The sequence below is a fragment of the Scomber japonicus genome, chromosome 10 (assembly GCF_027409825.1).
Source record: "Scomber japonicus isolate fScoJap1 chromosome 10, fScoJap1.pri, whole genome shotgun sequence".
Classification (NCBI taxonomy): domain Eukaryota; kingdom Metazoa; phylum Chordata; class Actinopteri; order Scombriformes; family Scombridae; genus Scomber; species Scomber japonicus.
Window position 1 is genome coordinate 2,357,722 of NC_070587.1, and position 21,446 is coordinate 2,379,167.

General features: G+C 40.5%; 1 protein-coding gene across 1 annotated transcript in view; it reads right to left on the bottom strand.

The window, feature by feature from the left end:
• The window catches only part of syngap1b (synaptic Ras GTPase activating protein 1b), a 100,837-nt gene that overhangs the window by 13,476 nt on the left and 65,915 nt on the right, over positions 1-21,446 (bottom strand). Inside the window, exons 5-19 of the mRNA XM_053327382.1 lie at positions 18,162-18,315; positions 17,698-17,796; positions 15,509-15,748; positions 14,332-14,667; positions 14,017-14,161; positions 12,984-13,128; positions 12,632-12,868; positions 11,305-11,506; positions 10,339-10,541; positions 9,921-10,122; positions 8,950-9,543; positions 7,674-8,114; positions 7,126-7,299; positions 6,556-6,767; positions 1,003-1,075 (exon numbers count right to left, since the gene is read on the bottom strand). Coding sequence (XP_053183357.1) covers positions 1,003-1,075; positions 6,556-6,767; positions 7,126-7,299; positions 7,674-8,114; positions 8,950-9,543; positions 9,921-10,122; positions 10,339-10,541; positions 11,305-11,506; positions 12,632-12,868; positions 12,984-13,128; positions 14,017-14,161; positions 14,332-14,667; positions 15,509-15,748; positions 17,698-17,796; positions 18,162-18,315 — 3,457 coding nt within the window. The remainder of the gene's footprint in view (positions 1-1,002; positions 1,076-6,555; positions 6,768-7,125; positions 7,300-7,673; positions 8,115-8,949; positions 9,544-9,920; positions 10,123-10,338; positions 10,542-11,304; positions 11,507-12,631; positions 12,869-12,983; positions 13,129-14,016; positions 14,162-14,331; positions 14,668-15,508; positions 15,749-17,697; positions 17,797-18,161; positions 18,316-21,446) is intronic.

Below are 21,446 nucleotides of genomic sequence, written 5' to 3' on the forward strand. Positions count from 1 at the left end.
ATCAGGAGTCTGTATGTTTCATTCAGTACTCAGAATAGATTTGACTTTAATTAATCTGTGGAGAAGCTGGAAATGTGACGCGTGGCTTAGTTGTATTTATGCAGTATTAGCAGTGGCAACATTCTTATGATGTTTGTGCTGCATTTGTCCTAAAACAGATGCAAATATAATTACTCTGCAAGAATGTGACTATCAGTAAGAAAAACAAAAAAAAAAAACCCAAAATACAAGTAATCTTATAAATTCAGCCCAAATAAGATGACGCATTTGATTTGAGACTTTCTGATCTGATCAAATGTTCGAGCAGCTGTGTACGAGTGCATAGAGTACTTAAAGGTTTTTATATTCTTTTTCTCTTCCATTTTTCCTCAAACAAAAAATACTGTATAAATATATAGCTAGATATACATGTGTGTTGGCACGCAGTCGCCATATCATGACTCATGCTTGAAGGCGGGCTAGTTCAATTTTAGAGGATAAGAAAGGGGGCGGGTAGAGAGCATGAAATGAAAAGCGCTGAGGGAAGGAAGCTTCTGAACACACAGCACCAGCACTATGCAGCATACTGAACAGTAAAGATTTGGGGTTTGGAGTTGTTGAATAACCTGAGCATGAGTCTGATTTTTGCATCGTGTGTGTGTGTAACCCCCGACGTGCTCGGCAGAGACACTGACGGAAACAACTACAAAACCATCAACAACATCACAGATATGCTCACAAAACCCAGCTAGAGTCAGACTTCTCCATAGCTTGAGCTGAGGAATGCAAACAGCAAAACTCTTTGATCTTCAAGGCTCCCAGGTATACTGGCAGACAGATGGTGGTCAAACCCAAACACGGGGACAGGTCAGGGGGGGACAGGGCAAGACAATCAGAGGGACCACATACACACAGCAGACAAAATAATAAGAGTAGCAGGGGGGGTGGGGGAGAGAGGTAGAGAGGAGAGAGAAGATAGCACGGGCCACCATATTCGACGAGAGAAGAAGCAGTCTCACAGACCTGATCAGCGAAAATCCTGGTTTTTGGCTCAATCATGGGTCCTCCCCTTAACTCATCCTCCACAGCCATGAGTCTTGGAAGCAGAGAAGGAGAGAGAGAAGAGAGAGGGGGAGAGGGGGGAAGGGAGGGGAGGGGAGGGGAGGAGAGGAGAGGGAGGGAGGGGTGACAGAAAGAGAGGGAGCGTTATGAATTCAAGATGATACTTTTATAAGAAGTTGAGCAGCAGGTCCAACATCTGCCTCAACCACAGCACAGCACAGTGATAAGATGCTGGTTACCTGTATCTCAAACAATCCCATATTTGACAGGCAGATCAATCTTTTAAGCCCATGCAAATGTTCAGCAGCAGTAACCCAAGCCATGTTTTCTCAGACACTGCCAATTTTCACTGGTGGAGCCTTTTTTTTTTTCTCTTCTCACACCCTTGGGATTCATCAAAGCATTTTCCCCCCTGTTTTAAGGTATTTCCAAAGTGCAATTACTGCCAACTGTGGACAATTATGCTTGTGAATTAAATGGTTCAGTAACAGATCCCAATCATCCCCAGGGAATTGCCCATCTTATGTAACATGGACTGACCAAGGCACTGGTGGAAAATCCTTTGACTAATCATTTCAAAGACTCCGCTCAAAGATACGAGCAAGCTTACTGCTGCAGTTTTCATGAGCCAGCGGACAGTGCAGGTTTCCCAGCTCTCATGATTATCCAAGTGCCAGGGATTTACTCCAGATAGGGTCATTCAAGGATATTTCTCACACAGGGCTATCTTGCAGTCACACAGCCAACTGGCTAAGCTGTGGACATTGTCATGGTGGTGATCAATGCCAAATAGAAGTTGCTGCGAATAGAAAACGACCCCCACTGTCTTGGCCGCCATCGATATCATTTGCATGTGATTCATGACTTCCCATTTGTTTTACAAGGTTTTTGGTTGACATTTTACAGACATTGGATGGTTCAAAAACAAGCAGAATATACATCCTCGTAATCTGTTGACATGAAATATGCTTGCTGGAATATTATCCATTTATAAATGTCAAATTGACTCTGTAAAATAACCAGAAAGATGTGTGTTCATTATGCAACTAAGCCAATCAGACGGTTGACAGGAACATTTAATTGCCAACATGAATCAATGCAGTGTGAATACATAACCAATCAACCAATGGGTTCTTTGTCATTTAGTGTCATTGAAGGCCGTTTTTTCGCACATTCATATCATTTTATTCAGACCACAGAGAGGCACATGTTTGACAATAAAGAACGAAAATCCACAGGTGAAGTTTCAAACATAAGTGTTTGGATGTTTTATTCCATAAATAATGTACAGTGTTGAGAGTTATTTTACAAAAGAAGAGAATAGGAAAAGAAAAGAATCAATTATAAGCACAGACAGAAATATTAGCAGTGTCTCAAAAAACAATGGAATGTAACATGAGGATACAGCATTAAGATTTTGACATGACTTCAAAAGGCAGACAATGATTCATGTGGGGTGATATGTTACGAAAAAAAAAAGTTAAGCTTTTATATCCAGTTGTACTTCAAGTAGTGTGCTTTTGAGGTCAAGTCGTACATGTAGTCAAAAACAATGTGTGTAACTACCAACATGAGGTCACAATGTCTGAATATTTTGCTACAGAGAAAAAAGGCAAGAGACAAAGGTGTCAAATAGGACGTTGAGTTAATGTGAAGTCAACTGAAAGAAACAACAGACCTGAATCAAAAAGCAGCTGCAAATACTTTATTTCCATTTATTTATTTATTTCGTTATTAATTTGCCAGCAAGTGCAACATATCTTACCTAACTTACCTCTCTCAACATGATTGGTGTTGATGCAGCAGACCCCCACCCATCTGGTTAAAACAAACCCAAGAATTATTTGCAACCATTTGACACAGGTCTGTAAAAAAAAAAAGTGAATATAAACCCTTGGCTGATGCTACAAGCCATGTCATTCAGACCTATATTGATCACACACATCAAGCCAAAACTCATCACCACTATGATTTCATTTGCAAAATTTAAACATAAGTTTTGCCGTAGTACAATCTATACAGCCTATCAATATATTCTTGCTACAAAAGAGAGGCGGATATACTGACACCAGAATATTATCTATATCTGTGGAGAGGGAAAAAATAATAATAATAATATGGTTGCCCTTTTAATAATAATATTTAATTCATACTGTAACTGCATAAGTTAAATGACAGTACTGTCTAACTTTCTTTAAACAACTATTTCTGATCACCATGTCACTGGACACCACCAATGACAGACTGCAGGTCAAAAGTCATACCAAGCATATACAGCAAAAATCATACAGATATTAAGAAATATTTTGCGCTTTAATAAATAATATCCATTGCAGTCTTTCATTTAAAATGCAGAAAAATTCACAAACACCGTACAGATAAGCCAAAAACAAGTTGAAAACTGAAGAACACACTTTGCAGAACATACTGTTGTCAAAGAGTCACGTCATGTTGTCATATTGTCTCTGTGGTATTTCGTACTTTACAGTATTCCAGGTCTTTATTTTTTCTGTTTTAGATACTGTGGATGGCACCTGGTAAAAGATTTTGGAAGGAAGTTACCGTTTCTTTATGTATGTACACAAAATGCATACAATATACCTCATCAGGATCCTCCATGTGCATTTGCAGCACATGTAGACATATTGTATCTATTATTGCGCAAGGTTAAAATAATTACATTTCATAATCTCACTCTCAATAGAATTCCTTTATATATATATATATATATTTATATATTTCATATATCATTATTCTTATGGCTCTTGCATCACAGACTTCAATATGCTATGGATTATAATTAAAAATAGATTATTACTATGACAGGTACAATTAAGACCATTGATTTTTTACCCCCCTACTGCATCTCTCCAGAAAACCAACGTAATTCTAATGTTCAGCTCACAGCAAACAGCTTGGGGAAGATAAATAGCTTAATTTATATTTATAATTACTAAAATGCATTAAAATATTTTGATTAAAAAAAACAAATAGGAGAGCCTGTAGCCAACTAAGGGGATCATTACCCCAAAGAAAAAATATATAGATATAAGTGCTACAGGTAAAGTGGATTCAGTGTTTCAGTGGATTTAAACTAGCATGACCTAAAACTCAACATTTGGCTTTGGTTTAAATTAGATTGTTGAGAACAAAAAGTGTACCTGGTCTAACGACAGATATTGGATTTGCTCTGAGCTTAAAGAAAAGTTTATGCACAGAACATTAAGGCTTCTCTGAAAGAAAATCTCTGAAACTCCAAACACAACGCTAAGTGTTTTAGTTCTGCTTATAGTGAGATTTTTTCAAGCCTACGTAGGAGCCGTGAGCTGAAGATCACCTACGCTCCTTTTGCAGAACCTGAGCTCGCATTTGCATCAACGTAGTGTATTTGAATGTGAAAGTTCAACATAAAATTGATAGTCAATTTAAGATAAAAAAAAAAACACAACATAAGGCTATGTTTACACATCAAGTTTTTGTAAATCTAATCAATCCAATAGAATGGCCTAAGACCATATTTCTTGGCATCCACACTATCTGCACATGTGCATTAAAAATTCAGATGTGCCCAGACAATGCTCAACTATTGCGATGCATTGCATGACATCGTCTGGCTCATCGAATTGTGAGTAAAATCTAACTCGGAAGCATCCAGATCTGCTACTTAGTTTATCCTTGTGTGTTCAGATGATAAAAGTCACACGAGTTACAAGAGTAAGCCTTCGAAATATCTCCTGCAGCAGATTTGCTGTGTTCACTTAAAACTTTTACTCCAGGGGAGCAATAATCAATGATTTTTCATTAAGTGCTCTGAGTTTTTCTGTTTATGTGGCATATTTCCTTAATGCCTTCATGCTTGAATCTTCATTGTTCACTGACTGATTCAAGTTTTGTTTGTGATGGTCTCCCCTGCTCCTGTTTCACCATAGCATTGTATCAATGCAAAGAAAAAAAAGGAGAGAGGTATCGATCCTCACGTTCACTCTGTAGAGAGATACAACAGCAGTCCTTCAATGAACATGGTTCACCTTGATTAAAAATGGAAGAGCTAATATTAAACCATAGTCTTCCATAGTCCTGTGCCTGAAGGTCCAAAACAATGTGTCGAGTTGCTTTAAAAAGTGCAGACATATTTCAGAAGTTACGTTGTATCAAATTTTTAATCCCCTTGTGCTTTTACAATGCAATCTTGTGGGAGAGTCATGAAGATGGAGCTATGTGAAATCATATCAAATGATCCCAAGATCCAGTTAGAAGCAAGCACTGTGTTCATAAGAAATGGCTGATGGTAAGTGCAACAGCTCGAGGATATGGGAGGGTGTTTTAATGATGGTTTTATATACAAGGTTAGGGCGTGAGATGTTTTCCCATAAAGGACGAGCAGGACTGTCTCTGTCTTCATTCCATGTCTTCTTTCCTGGAGTGGATTAGAAGTGGCAATATTCTCTGTCACAGTTATCCACCCTTCAGTTGCAGACCACAGACTATTATTATAAGAAGTGAACAAGAAAATATTGTACTCTCTCCCTTGCAAAGCTTTTTAACTCAACTCTCCCCAAAATAAAAAAATAAAATAAAATAAATGAATACATTTGGGCAGCGTTGCTAATGAGCAGTCACAAGGAATCCTTAAAACACAGCAAACATTTGGTTTTCATGCCTGAATACAACTGAGATATGATTAATATTCCACTCTTTTCCCACCAACTACTTAATTTTGTGGCCGATCGATAAAAACTAATGACTGCACTCTAAAACTACTCCATTACATTTTCACACAAGCACTCAATAAGTTAGGACACAGCTCTCCACAATCATCCGAATATGATGCTCTTGAATAACAAGTAAACCATGTTTAAATTATGATAGCAGACTTTCTACAAGAAGAGCTTAGAGGACAATCAGAGACTCCTTTGTCCAGCTTAACTCAGTTGAAAAGAACCGACCGCCAAGGGAGCATGCCCTACATGCTTATCAAAGAAAGATATAGATCTCTGTCCTCCTTATTATATTCTCTCATTTAATTTGCCACTCATTACATGTCTGCAGCTTTGGCTTTCAATATACAGCTCCCTGCCTTGCTCCCAGGGCTGTAGTACTTAATGAAACTGAAACCAGCCTCCTACCCTCCAATATTCTTTGCAAGATAACAACCCTTGGTAAATAGAGTCCAACAAGCAATATATATGTATTTTAAGAAAGAACATCACTGCTTCAAGTTCATGTTTCAAGCTTGTAAAGCAAAATCCAATATGCTAAAGTTGCACTGTGTCAACCAAGGACGTACCCCTCTAAAGTACTATAATTCATTTTGATAAATACTAGCCATCTTCATCTGAGAGAATATGTCACTATTTCCATATATATTGGAAGAAAACACATATAGTCTATTCACCCAGGCGTCATAATGAACAAAAATAAAGTCAATGTGAGCCGCCCATGGCATCCCTATAAAAGACCACATGATGTCTTAGCTGTCTTTTGCCCTCCATCCCAATAACAGCCTCCATTTACCTGCTAATTATTCCTTTAATTTGGGAGTCTTTCTCCACTTGCTGTTGCCGTAGCCTCCTCTCACTGTCCTCAAGTCGATTCTGGTACTGTAGGAGGATCTTATTGGTCTGCTGCTCCTGTGTTAGGAGCCTCCTCTCGTATTCCTCCAGCTTTTTGTGGGACATCACCAGACGGTCCTTCAGGGAGTTGATCTCCTCCTCGTACTCCTTTACCTGAAAAATTAGAGAGATTTATATATTGTTAGTGTTTACAAGCCATCATTTCTCACTGGGATTTGCGGCTACAGTGGCTGATGGTTTGGAGAGTTCTTTGTGAACATTCATGAATTTTCCAGACATACTGTAAAGTAGAAAACCACCTTCAAATATCCCAAATTAAGGTAGTGCATACACCACAAACTACTGCAAATGTATGAACATTTGGTAGACAGCTGTTATTTCCCACACTGTTTGAGACCTCTGGACTTGTGTGTTAAGACAGATATGACTCAGTGTTCCTTAGCTTTGCTGTGCACGAATTCAAGGTTTTAATTTAAAAGAAAATTCTGAAACTTATATAAGTGAGACCTACCCTGTCCATGCGTGACTCATCCATGCTCTTTGAGTACTCCTTCAGTTTGAATTCTTCACGGTCAATCCGCGAACTTTCAATGTCAGCCGACAGATGAGGCATGTTGGAGACCCAGGCCACTGTTCGCTCATTGGCTGGGGTTGGGGGATTGAGGGTAGATGGAGACTGGGAGCCCTAGAAAGAAAGGCCATCACACTGAATATGAGAACATGAGTTCTTAAGTTGATGAAAGTCAGTTTCATAACAAGCAATTCTGTGCAGGCTTTTATCCAAAGTGCCTCAGAGTTGCATAAGTTCATACATTTTGAACACGACTGGCCCCTGGTGGGACTCAAGCCCTTAATCCTAACAGTGTTAGTGCCATGCTTTGCTCAGCTACACACATGCGCGCACACACACAGACACACACACACAGACAGACACACTCAATTAAAAGCCATTGTTGAGAAACAACCTTGGACACAGGTGGTGATTGAAAAAACTGGAGCACCAATGAGAAGAAACGAGAAGAAAGAGGAGAAAATGAATTCAGAGCGTGCAGATATTACCTGTTTGCTCATGGAGGGTTTGAGCAGGTGCTGTTGCTGTTGCTGAGACTGTTGCTGTGGTGACTGTTGAGTGCTCTGACCGGTGGTTCCTTGTGGACTCTGGCTTTCCCTGACAGAGCTCTGCTGGTGGGGCAGGCCCGGGGCAGTGTTGTCTTTGACGGACAGTTGCCTGGACCCGTGCTGCCTGCCGCCGTAGCCTGACTCTGGTGACTGGAGGAGATTGCCGCTTTGCGGTCGTGTTTTAGCCGGAGCAGCAGGTGTAGCAGCTGCACTGACTGACAACTGATGGGAGGTCTGGGATTTGACCCGCTGGGTGGGAGGCGGGGCAACAGAACTCTGGCGTACGGGTTGGACTGTGGTGGGAGGTGTGGTAGCCAGGGAAGAGTGGGATGTTCCTGTCTGGGAGGTCATGCCCATCATTTGTTGCTGTTGAAGGTTATCCTTAGAAAGGAAACAAGGAAATAATAAATTAGCATTTCCATTCCCTGATTCAATTATTTTTGAGACAGATTCATTCACTCATTTGACTGAAATCACATTTAGCGAGTATCTATTTTGGAAAGATTTTTCAAATTTATTGTCAATAGTTTTTTATTATTGAAATGAAGTAAAAAAGATCTGTGGGGAAATATCACAAATGCTTCTTTTCTCCTCGGCTGCTGTGTTGGTGTCTGTGTTTGATTGAATCCCAGCAGGGGAACGAGAGAAAGCGTAAACAAACTTGCAGCCTACCTTTCATGGGCAGATAGTGTTTTCTAGCAGTGGTGTTAAACAGAAAGGATCATGTCAGTCTTTTCGTGCAGGTGAGTTTATATAGTCAAAATTTAAGAGATAAGCAGCCAATGACCTAATGGTATTGTGACAAATTAGAGATATTAATGCTGTATCACGTCACACTAGTAGAAAATGGTTAAAGCCACTAGGTGTAGGATTTGAAATTTTCCCTACTTATGCATCTTGTCAGCAGAGAGGTCTAAAAAACATACCACCTAACCACAATGGCCCCAGTTTGGTTCAGGTCCATCAGCTGTCAATACAAGTCAAAATGCCAAAAAAGTCTAAATGTTTTTGCTTCCCCCAGTATCAAAGAGAACAATATGGTAAGCATTGCTCCACCGCACCAAACAGATCCAGCATGGGAACAATGAGATAATTGGGCAGAAAAATGCACACAGACTGCACCTATTTCCACTAGGAATGTCTGACTCATGTATTCAGAAAAACTTAAAAGATGTAATAATCACAAAAACTATACACACAGTGAGCATTCAACTACCTGCATATGCACGGACATCTGCCTGCGTCCATAGTCAGCCCTGCTGTAGTCGTCACTGTAGCTGTGTGAGTGGATGATGCTGGGTTGGCCCAGGTGACCGTCCCTGGTCCTGAGGGTAGACAGGTCCTCACTGCGAGAGAACCCCCCATGGGCGAACTGTGGGATGTAGGTCTGGTGTGAGGGGTCAGGCTCTGGGGCCAGGAGCAGGGGTGCTGGGGGTTGAGCCCGGCTGTGCTGGTGGTGGAGCTGTTGCTGTTGAGGCCCATCAGCAGTCGCCAGATGAAAGAGGGGATTCTGGAAGGAAAGCGGGTAGCGCATGGCGGCGGCCTGCTGTTGCTGCTGCTGGGATAGCGAGTCGGTGGTGGTGCCCATCTGGCTCAGCTGGCTCAGCCGAAGGCCGCCGGACATGCTGGAGCCGCCAGAGCCAGCTGACAACCTCCCACCGGCCCGCAGCTGGCTGCTCAGGCCCGACCCCAGGCCGCCACCGCCTCCGCTGCTCAGCCCTCCGAAGCTGCCCATGCCGGCGATGGAGGCCTGGGAGGAGTTGAGCATGTCCACCGACTGCAGGTTAGACACGCTGTTCATTCGGGAATCCTGGAGGTCCATCATAGATACGCTTTTATTGAAACTGAGCACCTACGTAATAGGGGATATGAGAGACTAGTGTGCCCCCTGTTATTTTGATATGTTAGGTGGCCACGGATGATATGGGTGAGGGTGGTGCGGGTGTTTTTACCGCGAGGCCTGGATATCGGAATGCCTCAAAGTATTTCCCAGGAAATACCGCTAGGATGAGTTGCGTGGTGAATCAGTGGGAAAAAAGCAGATGTCATGATATACTACAGCCTCGATTATACGATGGGAGATTCCACTAAGTATGACTAACATGCACGTCATACTAACCTCACTTTGGTAAAGGTAAACCTAGTGGATGGGATGATGATTCCCCTAGTCAGTGTGATAAAACTCACCTTAGGATCAGGTTCCGTGATGTCCGAGCTGCTTGTGCAGTAGGCCGGGCTGGATCTGGCCAGGGGAGGGCGTGATACGTAAAACATTTCTTTGGAGGACGCTCGATGGGGGTGGTCGCGGTCCTGAAAACTCATCTGGGTGCGGGATGGCATGACCCCACCGGTGGAGGTAGGGGAAGGCAAGCGAGTGATATCTATAGAGCTAGAGAGCAGCAGTGAGTAAGAAAAAACAATTTGAAGTAATGTGTTCCTACATTTTCCCCCCCTACAGTTTCATGCTATTTGAAATGACAGCAGTTCCAATATAACATAATAAACAACAAAAGCAGCATTTAGTTATTTGAAGCAGAAGACAGCTGAAGATAAAATGACAGTTAGATGCTAAGCAGAGCTGTTATGATCACAACATGTTGCCTACCTATTAAGATCCCTCATCATAAGATTTTGGAACTCGGATGAAATGCCCCTGTTGAAGCTCGGCCGTGACAGCAACCTGTCTGTCTGCCTCTCCTGGACCCTGTCTGTCTGATGGCTGGGCTGCCTCTGGAGGTGTGGGTTACGCAAGGCCATACTAATGTCATTCAGGAGGCGAGGCAAAGGACCCAGTTTGATGATGGCATCCTGCAATTAAAAGAATTTGCAGATTTATTAAATATTTTTTATATCTACATGATTTAAAGGTTTCATTAAATGCCATATTTCAACCTCTACTCACCCGGTGCTTGTAAGTTAATGACAGCTTAAGCTTCATTAATGACTTACAGTCACTTTTTGCAAAAGCTGTCAGATGAGACATCAGCACAACATTTTTGAGACTGAATTGTTAAAATTCAGTCCTGAAATGACATATCCATCAGAGTTTGGTTGAGCCTGGCTGCATGGTAATAAAACACCCAAGTGATGTTCAAAAGGTGGACACAATAACATGAACACCTGCTATGCAGTGCAACAGCTCTGAAATAACTATGACTTTTGTCGTCAGAAAGGTATTAAATGAACTCTAGACATTTCATTTAATTTAAGTCATAATTATAGGTTTTTTTTAACTGCACCACATTATATCATCAGTGTAGCTAAAATATTCCCTTTGTACATGAGATAGTATAAATATAGGTGTCCAGTCGTCGTATAGCTAAGTGACTAAAAATACAGCAACGTTACCAAAAAAGAAGAAGGTATAATTGAACATTTGGGGAAAAATGCAAAAAATTTTCTGTAATGTTAATGTTAAATGTCCTTAAAATAGCCATTAATAGTGCTATTATCTTAAAAATGTCCCACGTAACATATCTAAATTTTGGAAAGAACTACAATGTACAGCATATCTAATATTTGGTTATCTGATAAAATTGAAGTTTATACTAAATACTATGTTTGGGTTCACCTTGCTGAGCTGAGCCATGACCTCCCAAAGGAGACTGTGCAATATAGACAGCTCCCTGCCCAGGTCGATGTATCCCTCAAAACCGCCCGCATTGCTGACGCTATCCAGGTTGGAGATCTCATACAGGAACTGCTGCATGGAGCCCCATTCCATCTCTAAAAACTCATTCATGAAACACATGTACTCCTCTTTAGTGCCAAACCTGCAAGTTGGAGAGGAAGGAAGACCAAGAAGGAGATAGACAGTTGTGGGGGTAAAGGGGAGAAAAAGAGAAAGTGACACAGAAGATGTAAAAAGGTGAGAAATAATTGACAGTGATACTAAATGTCAACTAGAATCACTGTCTATGATAACTCTTAAAAGGAGATTCTGTTTCTTCTAACCACCGTTCACCAGGATGCTGGTATCCTTGGCTGACATTACTGTCTTTCAGAGGTAGTGAATATACTGGTATCATATAAAACTCTATGACCTAAGGCATCCATTGGTCCCAATAATTTCATGCTACCTTGTCAAGAAGGGGGCTTGATAACTCATTTTGGCAAAACTGGCATGGTCATTTTCATACAGGTTCCCTGAAGCCTCACCTCAAGATATCTGAACAGACATGCCCACTTAGACTAATCCCATGCAATTTGGGCAAAAACCTGCAATGGCATGCAAAATAAATTATTTGAATATTTCTGAATACTAGGGTCCCTAAAAAGTCTTGCAATTGCATAAATTGGGTATTACTTGTGCTGAGACAAATTAGAATTTTAGCACATTTAAAGTTTGATGGGGTTTTCCTATTACTGGACTTCTCTTCTACCAAACTTCTATATTTTTTTGCAGAAGAATACTATGCATTTTTGCATTTCTATAGCTAAATATGGGGAAAATCTGAAAAACATTTCAGTCATCTTCATCCACTAATATCCATGATTTTCATCAATATGACGAGATAAAAATGATCCAGATGTTTAATTCTGCCTCTACGCTGATGACACTGCCATTTACTATTGAGTTCATTTTGAATGCAGAACTTATGTTGTGATGACTCTATGCTTTATAAACATTTTGACTGCATGATAAGAAACTGAACATATTTAGATGTTAACAAAAATGTATTATGTAACTGAAGGCCAACTTTACTTTTGCTTCACAAAGACATATCAAAGAAACATTTTCTTTTAAGTTAAGAAATGAAATCTGTGTTCTTATGAATCCCAGAAGTTTTTCCTATGTTTTTACTTTTGATTGATTTTTGGAATTGACTGTCTACTACCATGCACTGGTGAGTGACTGGTTAGTGTAAGGACTTTAGATTGAATAGAATAAAACTGACTTGGAGAAGTTAGCCAGGTTTTGCACTACTTTTGCGATGAGGGTGAGCGTGCGTGACGTTTGCTCATCGGGATACTCCTGGGTGAGGTTGAAGAGCGATGGAGACATGATGGCAGGACACAGGAAGCGCAGGAAGAGGGAACCACTGATGAGACGGTCAGCAATGTCTTCCCGACCCCTCTCAGCACATCGCACTCTCCAGGAGGCAAATACTTCTTTAAGCTCTCGTGGGAAAACACTGTGAATGGATATATATATATATATAAACTAGGATCAGGATCAGTTTCTTTTTTCCCCTCTTTTTAATATAGAGAAATAAAGTTAGCTACTCAATACTTTTGTTAACTACTCACCAATGGGAGTTAACGATCTTGCAGAGTGCCAGTTCACAGCACATTCGCAGATTGGCTTGGTGGTCTGGGAGCACAGAGGGTGGTGTTCTCATGGGGTCAACTTCGCAATTTTCCTCTGACTCATACAAGGCCCTTATGAACTCCCCTACAAATGACATTTCATTAGTAACATAAAGATCAGCTCTGTGCCATTAATATTAAAATTTAACAACAACCAATGGTCTCACAAAAAGAAACCTATTATGGTAGAATAGATTTCTCCATCAATAGCAAATTATACAACAACACAAATGCAAATGCAATGTTGAAGACACAAGACACGCTGCAGTATAAAAAAGAAGAAGCATGGCAGCAAAAAATACAAATCTGGGTGGTGTGTTAATGAGCCAATAAGCTAACTATCTAGATTAGAGTTGTTTAGAATAAGATGATAGTTTCTATATTTCGTCAATTATTTCAATCATACTGCCGAATGATCTTTCTTTCCACTTCCTGTTTACAAGCATCCACGGCACTGGTCGTGGTGGTGGTTGGATATTCTTATGTTTAACACAGAAGCACTAAACTACAGTGTAATTTTTTAGGATTTTGTATAAAACATTAATTATTGAAAGTAGTCTAACAAATACAATATATTAAGCCTTTCCCTTCCTTTTGGAAAGCTGTATTCCTCTACTTTTGTGAGGTGCTTCTTGATCCCATAAAGCACTGCTGCTGAGCTCGGGTAATAACATAATTCAATATATCATCAAACTCCATGCAGAAATATAAAAAAGAGCAGAAGTTTGACATGAGTTGAAGAATAATAAAATTCCCCACAAATTAAACTATCACTTCAAGCAAAAGCAATGGAGCAGGTTGAGAGGGTGTATCTTGGGGAGGATTTTTCCTTTAATTAAAAGTTTTATCATTTCAAAACTTGCAAAAGTATAGCCCCTGGATTCAAATTACATTAGAAAATAGTATAATTTTTGCAAAGTTGCTTCAAATTATACAATGAAAAATTTCAAGAACCCCAAAAGTTGTGGCTCACCTATAGCATCCTTGAGGTACTTATGTCCGATCAGTTTGAGGTACTCTTCTATGGCTTTGGTGGCCAGAGTGTTCTCTCTGAAGATAAGGTGTTCTCGGTCGATGAATCTGTCTACCTCACACATTGCCATGTCTGACAGGAAGTCCTGGAGAAAGAGGACAAAATGATTTCTCTTCTATCACATTCATCAAGTTTACAGCAGAAACAAAAGCTTGACTGTCTGTTCAAAAGGATTGAAAACGCTTTGTTTTTAAGACCAGCTTCACATTTTGACACATACCATTAAATCATACAGAAAAAATAAATGTCCTGTACCTTCGCTTTGCCAGTGCTCTGCAGTATATGCACCAGTGCACAGGCCACTTCCTCTTTGCTCTTGACACTTAGCACAGGTTCCAGCACAGCGCACAGGGTGCGGTAGTTATTGGTGACGTACTCTGCAAACTCCTTGTACAGCTCCATGGGCAGTATGTTCATGGTCTGGAAGCGGGATTTGAGGCGTAGGGATGCATTGATGATCTTCCCCCCTCCAACACCAGCTCCCTTGGTGAGGACGCTGGGCTGGATGACCGGGTACCACTGCTCCACAAACTGACGTCCAGTGATGCTTGAGATGGGGATGCTTACAAGTCCTAAGTATGTGCTCTTTTCCTTCAAGGAGAAAAAGTAGATATAAGTTGTGATAAACATTTGTAACAATAGTTTGAAAGTTTAAAATATAAAAAAAGAATCATCTGACGCTTTGGCACTGAATAAGTAATGAGCAGCAAGACTAACACTGGATCCCTGGAGTGTCATTTGAAGCTAGAAATGAGTTGTTTTGCTATGGTGGTGCTACTCTTGCACTAAACTGAGAATCAAAATAATTCTATTTGTGACTGACTATTCATTCTCATGCTTAAAAAACATACTCTTTTCAAGACTAAAGAGGAGAGATAGAATAACATTTTTTTACTGGTAAATTACTCAAAATGGCCATAATACTGTGCACTCTATATGCAGGGATTGATAGGGTTGTTGATCCATGGCAATGACTCAATGATTACTTAATCAATTATTGTTTGTCTTTTCTCTCCTTTGAGCCTCGGCTCTGTTTTTGAACAGATACAATACAGTTTTTTCTCGCAACCTTCACTACATTGCATAACCGCGCTGCAAACAAAGGCACTGTTACAAAATGGTTTGTAGCAGTGTCACCATTTTGAGATGCCACTTTATTATTAGCTTCATTGGTTACTGTATTATAAAACCAATGACCAAAAAAACCCAACTATTTCACAGTTATTTCTTCATCTCTCTATTTTTCTTGAATTGACATTTTAATATATCAAATTGCTCATTTCTGTTGTAAAAGCATAAGAGGAGCAGGGGGCGCTGTGGCAAGATTTGATGACAGTTTTCTACTAACTTTAAACTTTTAGGTATATTTCAAATACACCAAATTACTACCAATTCTCCAAACTCCAAGTTATCCTTCAGATTTCTTTTTCACCTTGCGTCTTTTCTTGTCTGTCTCCTTGTATAGATGAAGGCGTAGGTTGCGAACGGCTGGCAGGTTGTTGAATTCAAAGTGCTCGCCCCAGAAAACCGTGTCAGTGCGGGGCTTGCTGGTGGTGCGTGCATACAGCATGTCGTCCAGACAAAGTTCGCAGTAGTAGCGCTTCTTGGCTGGAAGCTCGCGGGCCTCGATGATCCACAGTTTGAGCACATTGTCCACCCTTCGGCTGTTGTCCTGCGTGCACATGAAATCGGGTCAGATAAGGTCAAGTGCATCTAATGATGAAGGAATAACAAAGCTTTGCACGACAAGATGATACAATGCAGTGGGAAACATGACAAACAGCAAAGAAAACTGTTCTAAGATATGGAAGCAGGGACGGTATGTGTGAAGAACTGGCGACAGCAGGTCAGCCTGCAGGAGCACAGAGTAAATGACAAGAAAGAAATGGCTGGTGACATGGCAGGTGAGCTACTGTGGATTGTAGGATGCGCTTAATAAATTGCTGTCAACTCTGGATTTGAATACACAGACATAAGACAAGCATGACAGAGATACACAAAAGAAGGATAACAACAGAAACTATGGAGGATAAGAGCAGCAGAGAAGTCTAACTGGCTGAAAAAAGAGACAAACGCACATGTGCTGCAAAGACAAGGGACAAACAATAATGGTAATGTTTCTGTAGACAGCTACACTTCCTAATCATGATCACAAAGCCCAAGCTATATTTGACATCCCCCATGGGGGGAGAGAGTGCCGTGTTGATTGCAGAGTGATGTTTCAGAGAATGGGGGCTGAGTCATTTCAGTTGCACTGAGATGCCATTGTTTTAGCCCCCTGTTTGGTTCGGATCATTTAGGTCCTAATTTAGACAGCTTAATACGTGAGCATCAGCAAGATCCAACATTCTTAAATTCTCCATTTGTATGCTCTTTGATAACCAGTGCCGAGCATGAAGCATAATTAATTCTACACCTCTGAGTTTGAATGCACTGGGCATCTGGTGGCTCAGTTTGCTAGTGCACATACAGTGCAGCAGTACCAGCATGTGCTGTGTCGACTCCTCTATCTTGATATCATGGTACATCTTCCCTAGTTTCTGTCATATCTCGCTTACTATCAAAAAACGACACTAGAGCAGGTTGAAAAGAACAATCAAAGCTCAAAGCGGGAATTAAAAGGCTGCAGAAAGTTAAGAAATGTAATGATAATCTTTGTCTCTGCAGTGACTCTTATCTCTGTCGATGCATCTGGTCTGGGATGTGTGAGTTGTTTAGGGGTGGAGGATATGGGGATGGGATTTTGGAAAGAGCCCCCGTCTGGAGTCCTTGGAGCTCCATGACTCAGCCAGGACCCCCGCAGCCCGAGCATCTGGACGATGCATTCAGTTCGGGTGATGTTTCATCTCAGTCTGGCTTAATAACTCCTAAACCCTGGTTGCCATCAAAGCTGTATATCTTGCATGCCTGTTCACTTTTTTAATAAGAGAGAAAGGAGACATGGGACAATTTTACAGAACTATGAAATCTGGGTGAAAATTAGGATATTGGTTTTACTCTGAGCCAATATGAAGAGCTGAGATTTGTTGTTTTCTTAAGCTGTGAGAATGGAAAATCACAGTGCTTTAAAGCTGCACTAGGAAAGATTTATATGTGGAAATACACAATCGTCTCTGCTTAAATCAAACAGAAAGTCCCATCTGCATGAATTAACTATATTCTGGTGTCAGGTGTAGACACATTGAAACTGTCTAAAGAGCAGTTAGAAAGGACCTGGATTCACCAGTGTTAGATCTTTCGTCTCTTGTCCCTTCAGTATCCTTCAGTATCAAGTATCAGAGACATGCTTGGTTAGTAAACATGACCCTGCTGTGTGCGATTTACTGACATCACATTACCGGATTTGAGGATATCAAAGTTTTTCAAAACTGCAATTTGGTTCCTCCTCCCTGTAAAATTACCTCGTGCAGCTTTAATATTTGCTTGGAAAAGCGACTAAATTGCTCAACACAGACACACACAGACACGAGGATGGAGTTCACACAGAGAAATGAAGTGGTGCACTCTTGTTGACAACAGACAACAACAGGAGACGGGGAGGAGAGAGAGAGACACACAGACAGAGGGATCATCCTTTTTTCTTTTTTTTTTCCTCTACCGCATCCCTTTCTCTCCCCTCACCTTGTTGGGCTTGACAGCTCTCTGCAGGTTCTCGATCCATTTGTCTCTCTCTGCAGCTGAGCGACACGCAAAGCACTTGGTTCCTGATGCCGTAGTCACCTGAGGTTATAGCCAATGGTAAATTCAACAACCACAGCCATTAGTAACTATGGAGACTGCAACTAAGGCGCAAAAACAATGCCTTGTATTCACTCTCAACCTCTGTCATGTTCCACTAATGGAAATGTGATGAAAAAGCTGACATAATCCTGCAGCAAGTTATGTAGGGACTGAAGCTCCTTTCAGTGTCCTTGGTTCTTTCATTTTGTCACAAGTAAAGAAAAACAATATTTTCAATTCACAGTCCATTTCACATCACTGTCACTTGTCAGGATGGAACAACATTTTTGGTGCCATTTACAGCTACACTTCTTTGTGTGTGAGTGCGCTCTTTGTTTGCCCATAGTGTGCAGCCCACTTCTCACCTCAAAGCAGTACTCCTGTCCCAGGATGCTCGAGTGGACAGGTTTGATGATGGCGTCCTCATCCAGAGTGAGGTCCAGCGCCTCAGCAGCGCTGCTGGGAGACAGCAAGGACTCATGGGAGTGGGACTCTTTGAAGCTCGGCATCAAACGGGTCCTGGGAGGAGTGATAGTTGTGGTTAGATATGGAGAGGGCAGAAAGGGCTTTCTTGTTGAAGATGACATTACATTTCATTTCGGTTTCATTGTGTCCTGACAAACATCCATATAAGTGCTTCACAAGATGTTGAATGGCAGTAAAAAAACGGGATATTAACAATGTTGGGTATCTATGGGTAACAACTAGTTCATGTCTTTCAGTATATTTGTGAAGTTCAATATCAGCAAACTACACAAAATATGGAAAAACCCTTTGGTAAAAAAAGCTTTTTTCTTTACCATATTTATATTTCTTTAAGATAAATCCTAACATACATTTAATTTGGTCCTGCTAAGCTGCTGCCTACACTGACTATGTTCTGACTTTCCAAAATTTTAGCTGTATTCGCCAACAACAGCAAATAATGAATTAATGCGTCCAGGCTATTAACCTTGTATCGCTAACAGGCAAAGAGAAATAAAGAGGAGACGCAACACTTCAGGTATTAAAAAATAATGAACATTCTGAAACTCGCCGCTCTAAATTATTCAATGGGCAGCTGTGAAGTGGACAGACTGATGTAATGCCACAAGGTTCATTAGTTGACTTTTAAAGAAAATCCAGAGGACCATGTGGACAGCAAAGTGACTCTGATCCTGTACACCTATTCTGAAATGCTCATTATAACCTTGTTTGAAATGTAAATGATTGCTTGTATCCTGTCAGTAATTAAACACAATCAAAAGGAAATATTATTCAGATTTGTCAATTTTTTCAGTTTGATTAAAAAAAAAAAAAAGTAAGGGGACTGCTAGACTAAAGGACAATACGTAGCACATATTCATCTTATGACTTCTTTTTTTTTGTCAAGTTTAACTCATATCTAAGAAACTGTTTTTACAGATATATCCCGTCTTTTCCTCAGGGTACAGTAAACTCAACACACAGTATGTTAAAACCTTTCATATCAGTGAATCTTTTAATGTCATTAATCCTGACAGACATATGCACGTGGCTCACACTAACGAGTGAACAAGGTTTCCGCCACAGCCCATCCATCATGCTCACCTCACTCCTACGTACACATGCATGCAAAGAAGCACAAAACCAGCTCAGCAGACGACCACAAAGTCAGTTAGACGGACGTTTGATGACACAGTGAGTCTAACCAGAGAACGAGGAGGGACGCTCAGGTGTGACGACGTAGTCAAAGAAGAAAAGAGGCAATAGAAATGTGGAAAAAGATTTAAAAAGAAAAAAAGAGATTGTATATCCTCCGTGCTGCATTCGACTCTAAGCTTCTCCCCTGTGCTCACACTGATTTTGCCTACGTTCAATCATAACATTCATCAACACAGCACTGATTACATGTACAGGACTGAGAGGGGGGAGAGAAACAGAGAGAGAGAGAGAGAGAGAGAGAGAGAGAGAGAGAGAGAGAGAGATAAAAATAGACCCAAAGGAATGAGTCAGATTGTGGGGAATACAGAAGAGAAAAGAGAAAGAGTGGGGGAGGTCATGAGAGGATGTGAGAAAAAGGAAAGACTGAGAGGAAGAGGTGAGAGAAAAGACCTCTCAGAGGAAATCGTGTTGATTATGTAAACAGTGGATCATTTGGAGATGAAGCAAGAGAGAGCTTGGATGAGAGGGAAGAAAGGATGAGAGAAGGTCAGAGTGGATAAAGAGATCGAGAAGAGAGCAAGAGTGCTTGCAGGTTGAGGAAAGTCTATGAAAGGTCTCAGTGGAGGTACATGAAAAGATGACACACACTTCAAATCTTATTAATCTTAACAGGTCACAACCAATCACAGAAAACAACCTCACCAGTGATGATAGATTAAGGATTCAATCATCATCTTAAATATGTTCTGTGCCTCTTCACAGTGAACTATCAAGCAGAAGAAGTCTTACCTCAAAACACTGCATAAATACATTTATCTGAACTCTACATAAGTAGGGCTAAAAAGATTAGTACAGTAAATCTACTGTTCAGTCAAATCAACAAATGATCTGCAGCTATAGTGAAACTGGGTTCCAACATTTTTCTTGTTCCAGCTCCTTCAAAAGTGAGGATTTCCTGGTTTTCTTTGTTTTATATCATCAAATACTGAATATCTTTATCTGTATCACAATATGCATTTTGGGCTCTGAGAAACTGTCTTAGCATTTTTCATCATTTTCTGACATTTTATAGATCATACAATTGATTGATGAATCAAGGAAGGAACTAGTTGAAGCCCCCCCTGTATGCAAGAGAGTCAAACCTGAGCAGCATAACTTTTTTTATTCAGTAAGGTTTGACTGACATTGATGAAGGCTAAAGGTTAAGATTAATTGCAACTATTTCAATAACTGGCAGATTATTAATTTCAACCGTCTGCTTCTCCTTCTTTTGTATCTTCTTAAATTGCATGTCTGTTTTTTGTAACATTTTACAGGTTAAACAATGAATTTGTTAATTGAAAAAGCAACCAACAGATTCACTGATGATGAAAAATACAGGATGTTATACAGAAAACATTTAAAGTCATCACAGGGCACAAACACTATAATGTGTAGCAGCTATATGGTAGGACTGAGATCAGTTCAACATTTGTGGTATCAATCAATTAAAAGTAATTTTTTGGAAAAATAACAGTGAAAAAACATATATATATATATCACCACATATTTTACAGCCTATTTGGAAGCTCAGAGACATGTTTATGGCTGCATGAATTTCAATCCTTGGTGAGAAATGGAATGTGTTCACAGCAAACTCTCCCTGGATAAATAAAGATAACAAATAAACAAAATTGCAGATGTTCGCCAACACAGAACACAGTCGGTCTGACAGAAATAACCCAGCCGCGAGGGCCTTGGCAAACAACCTCGACTTCACAACGCTCTTGACTTTTTCGTCCGTTCTGCATCTCCTCTAGACCAACGGGGTATAATACACATCCACCTTCCCGTCTGAATAAATCATGTGGAAATACACCTTGGCAGGTACCTGGCTGGAAAAAGTTTTTAGCCTTCTCCTGAGTGCATTTTTGCCCCACGTTTATATTATCAAGATGACCTTGCTCACATTTGAAGTTTGTCTTTGCTGCAGCTGTTAAGTAAGACCTTTTAAATAAAATGAAGGGGAAAAATACTTGGGACACTTC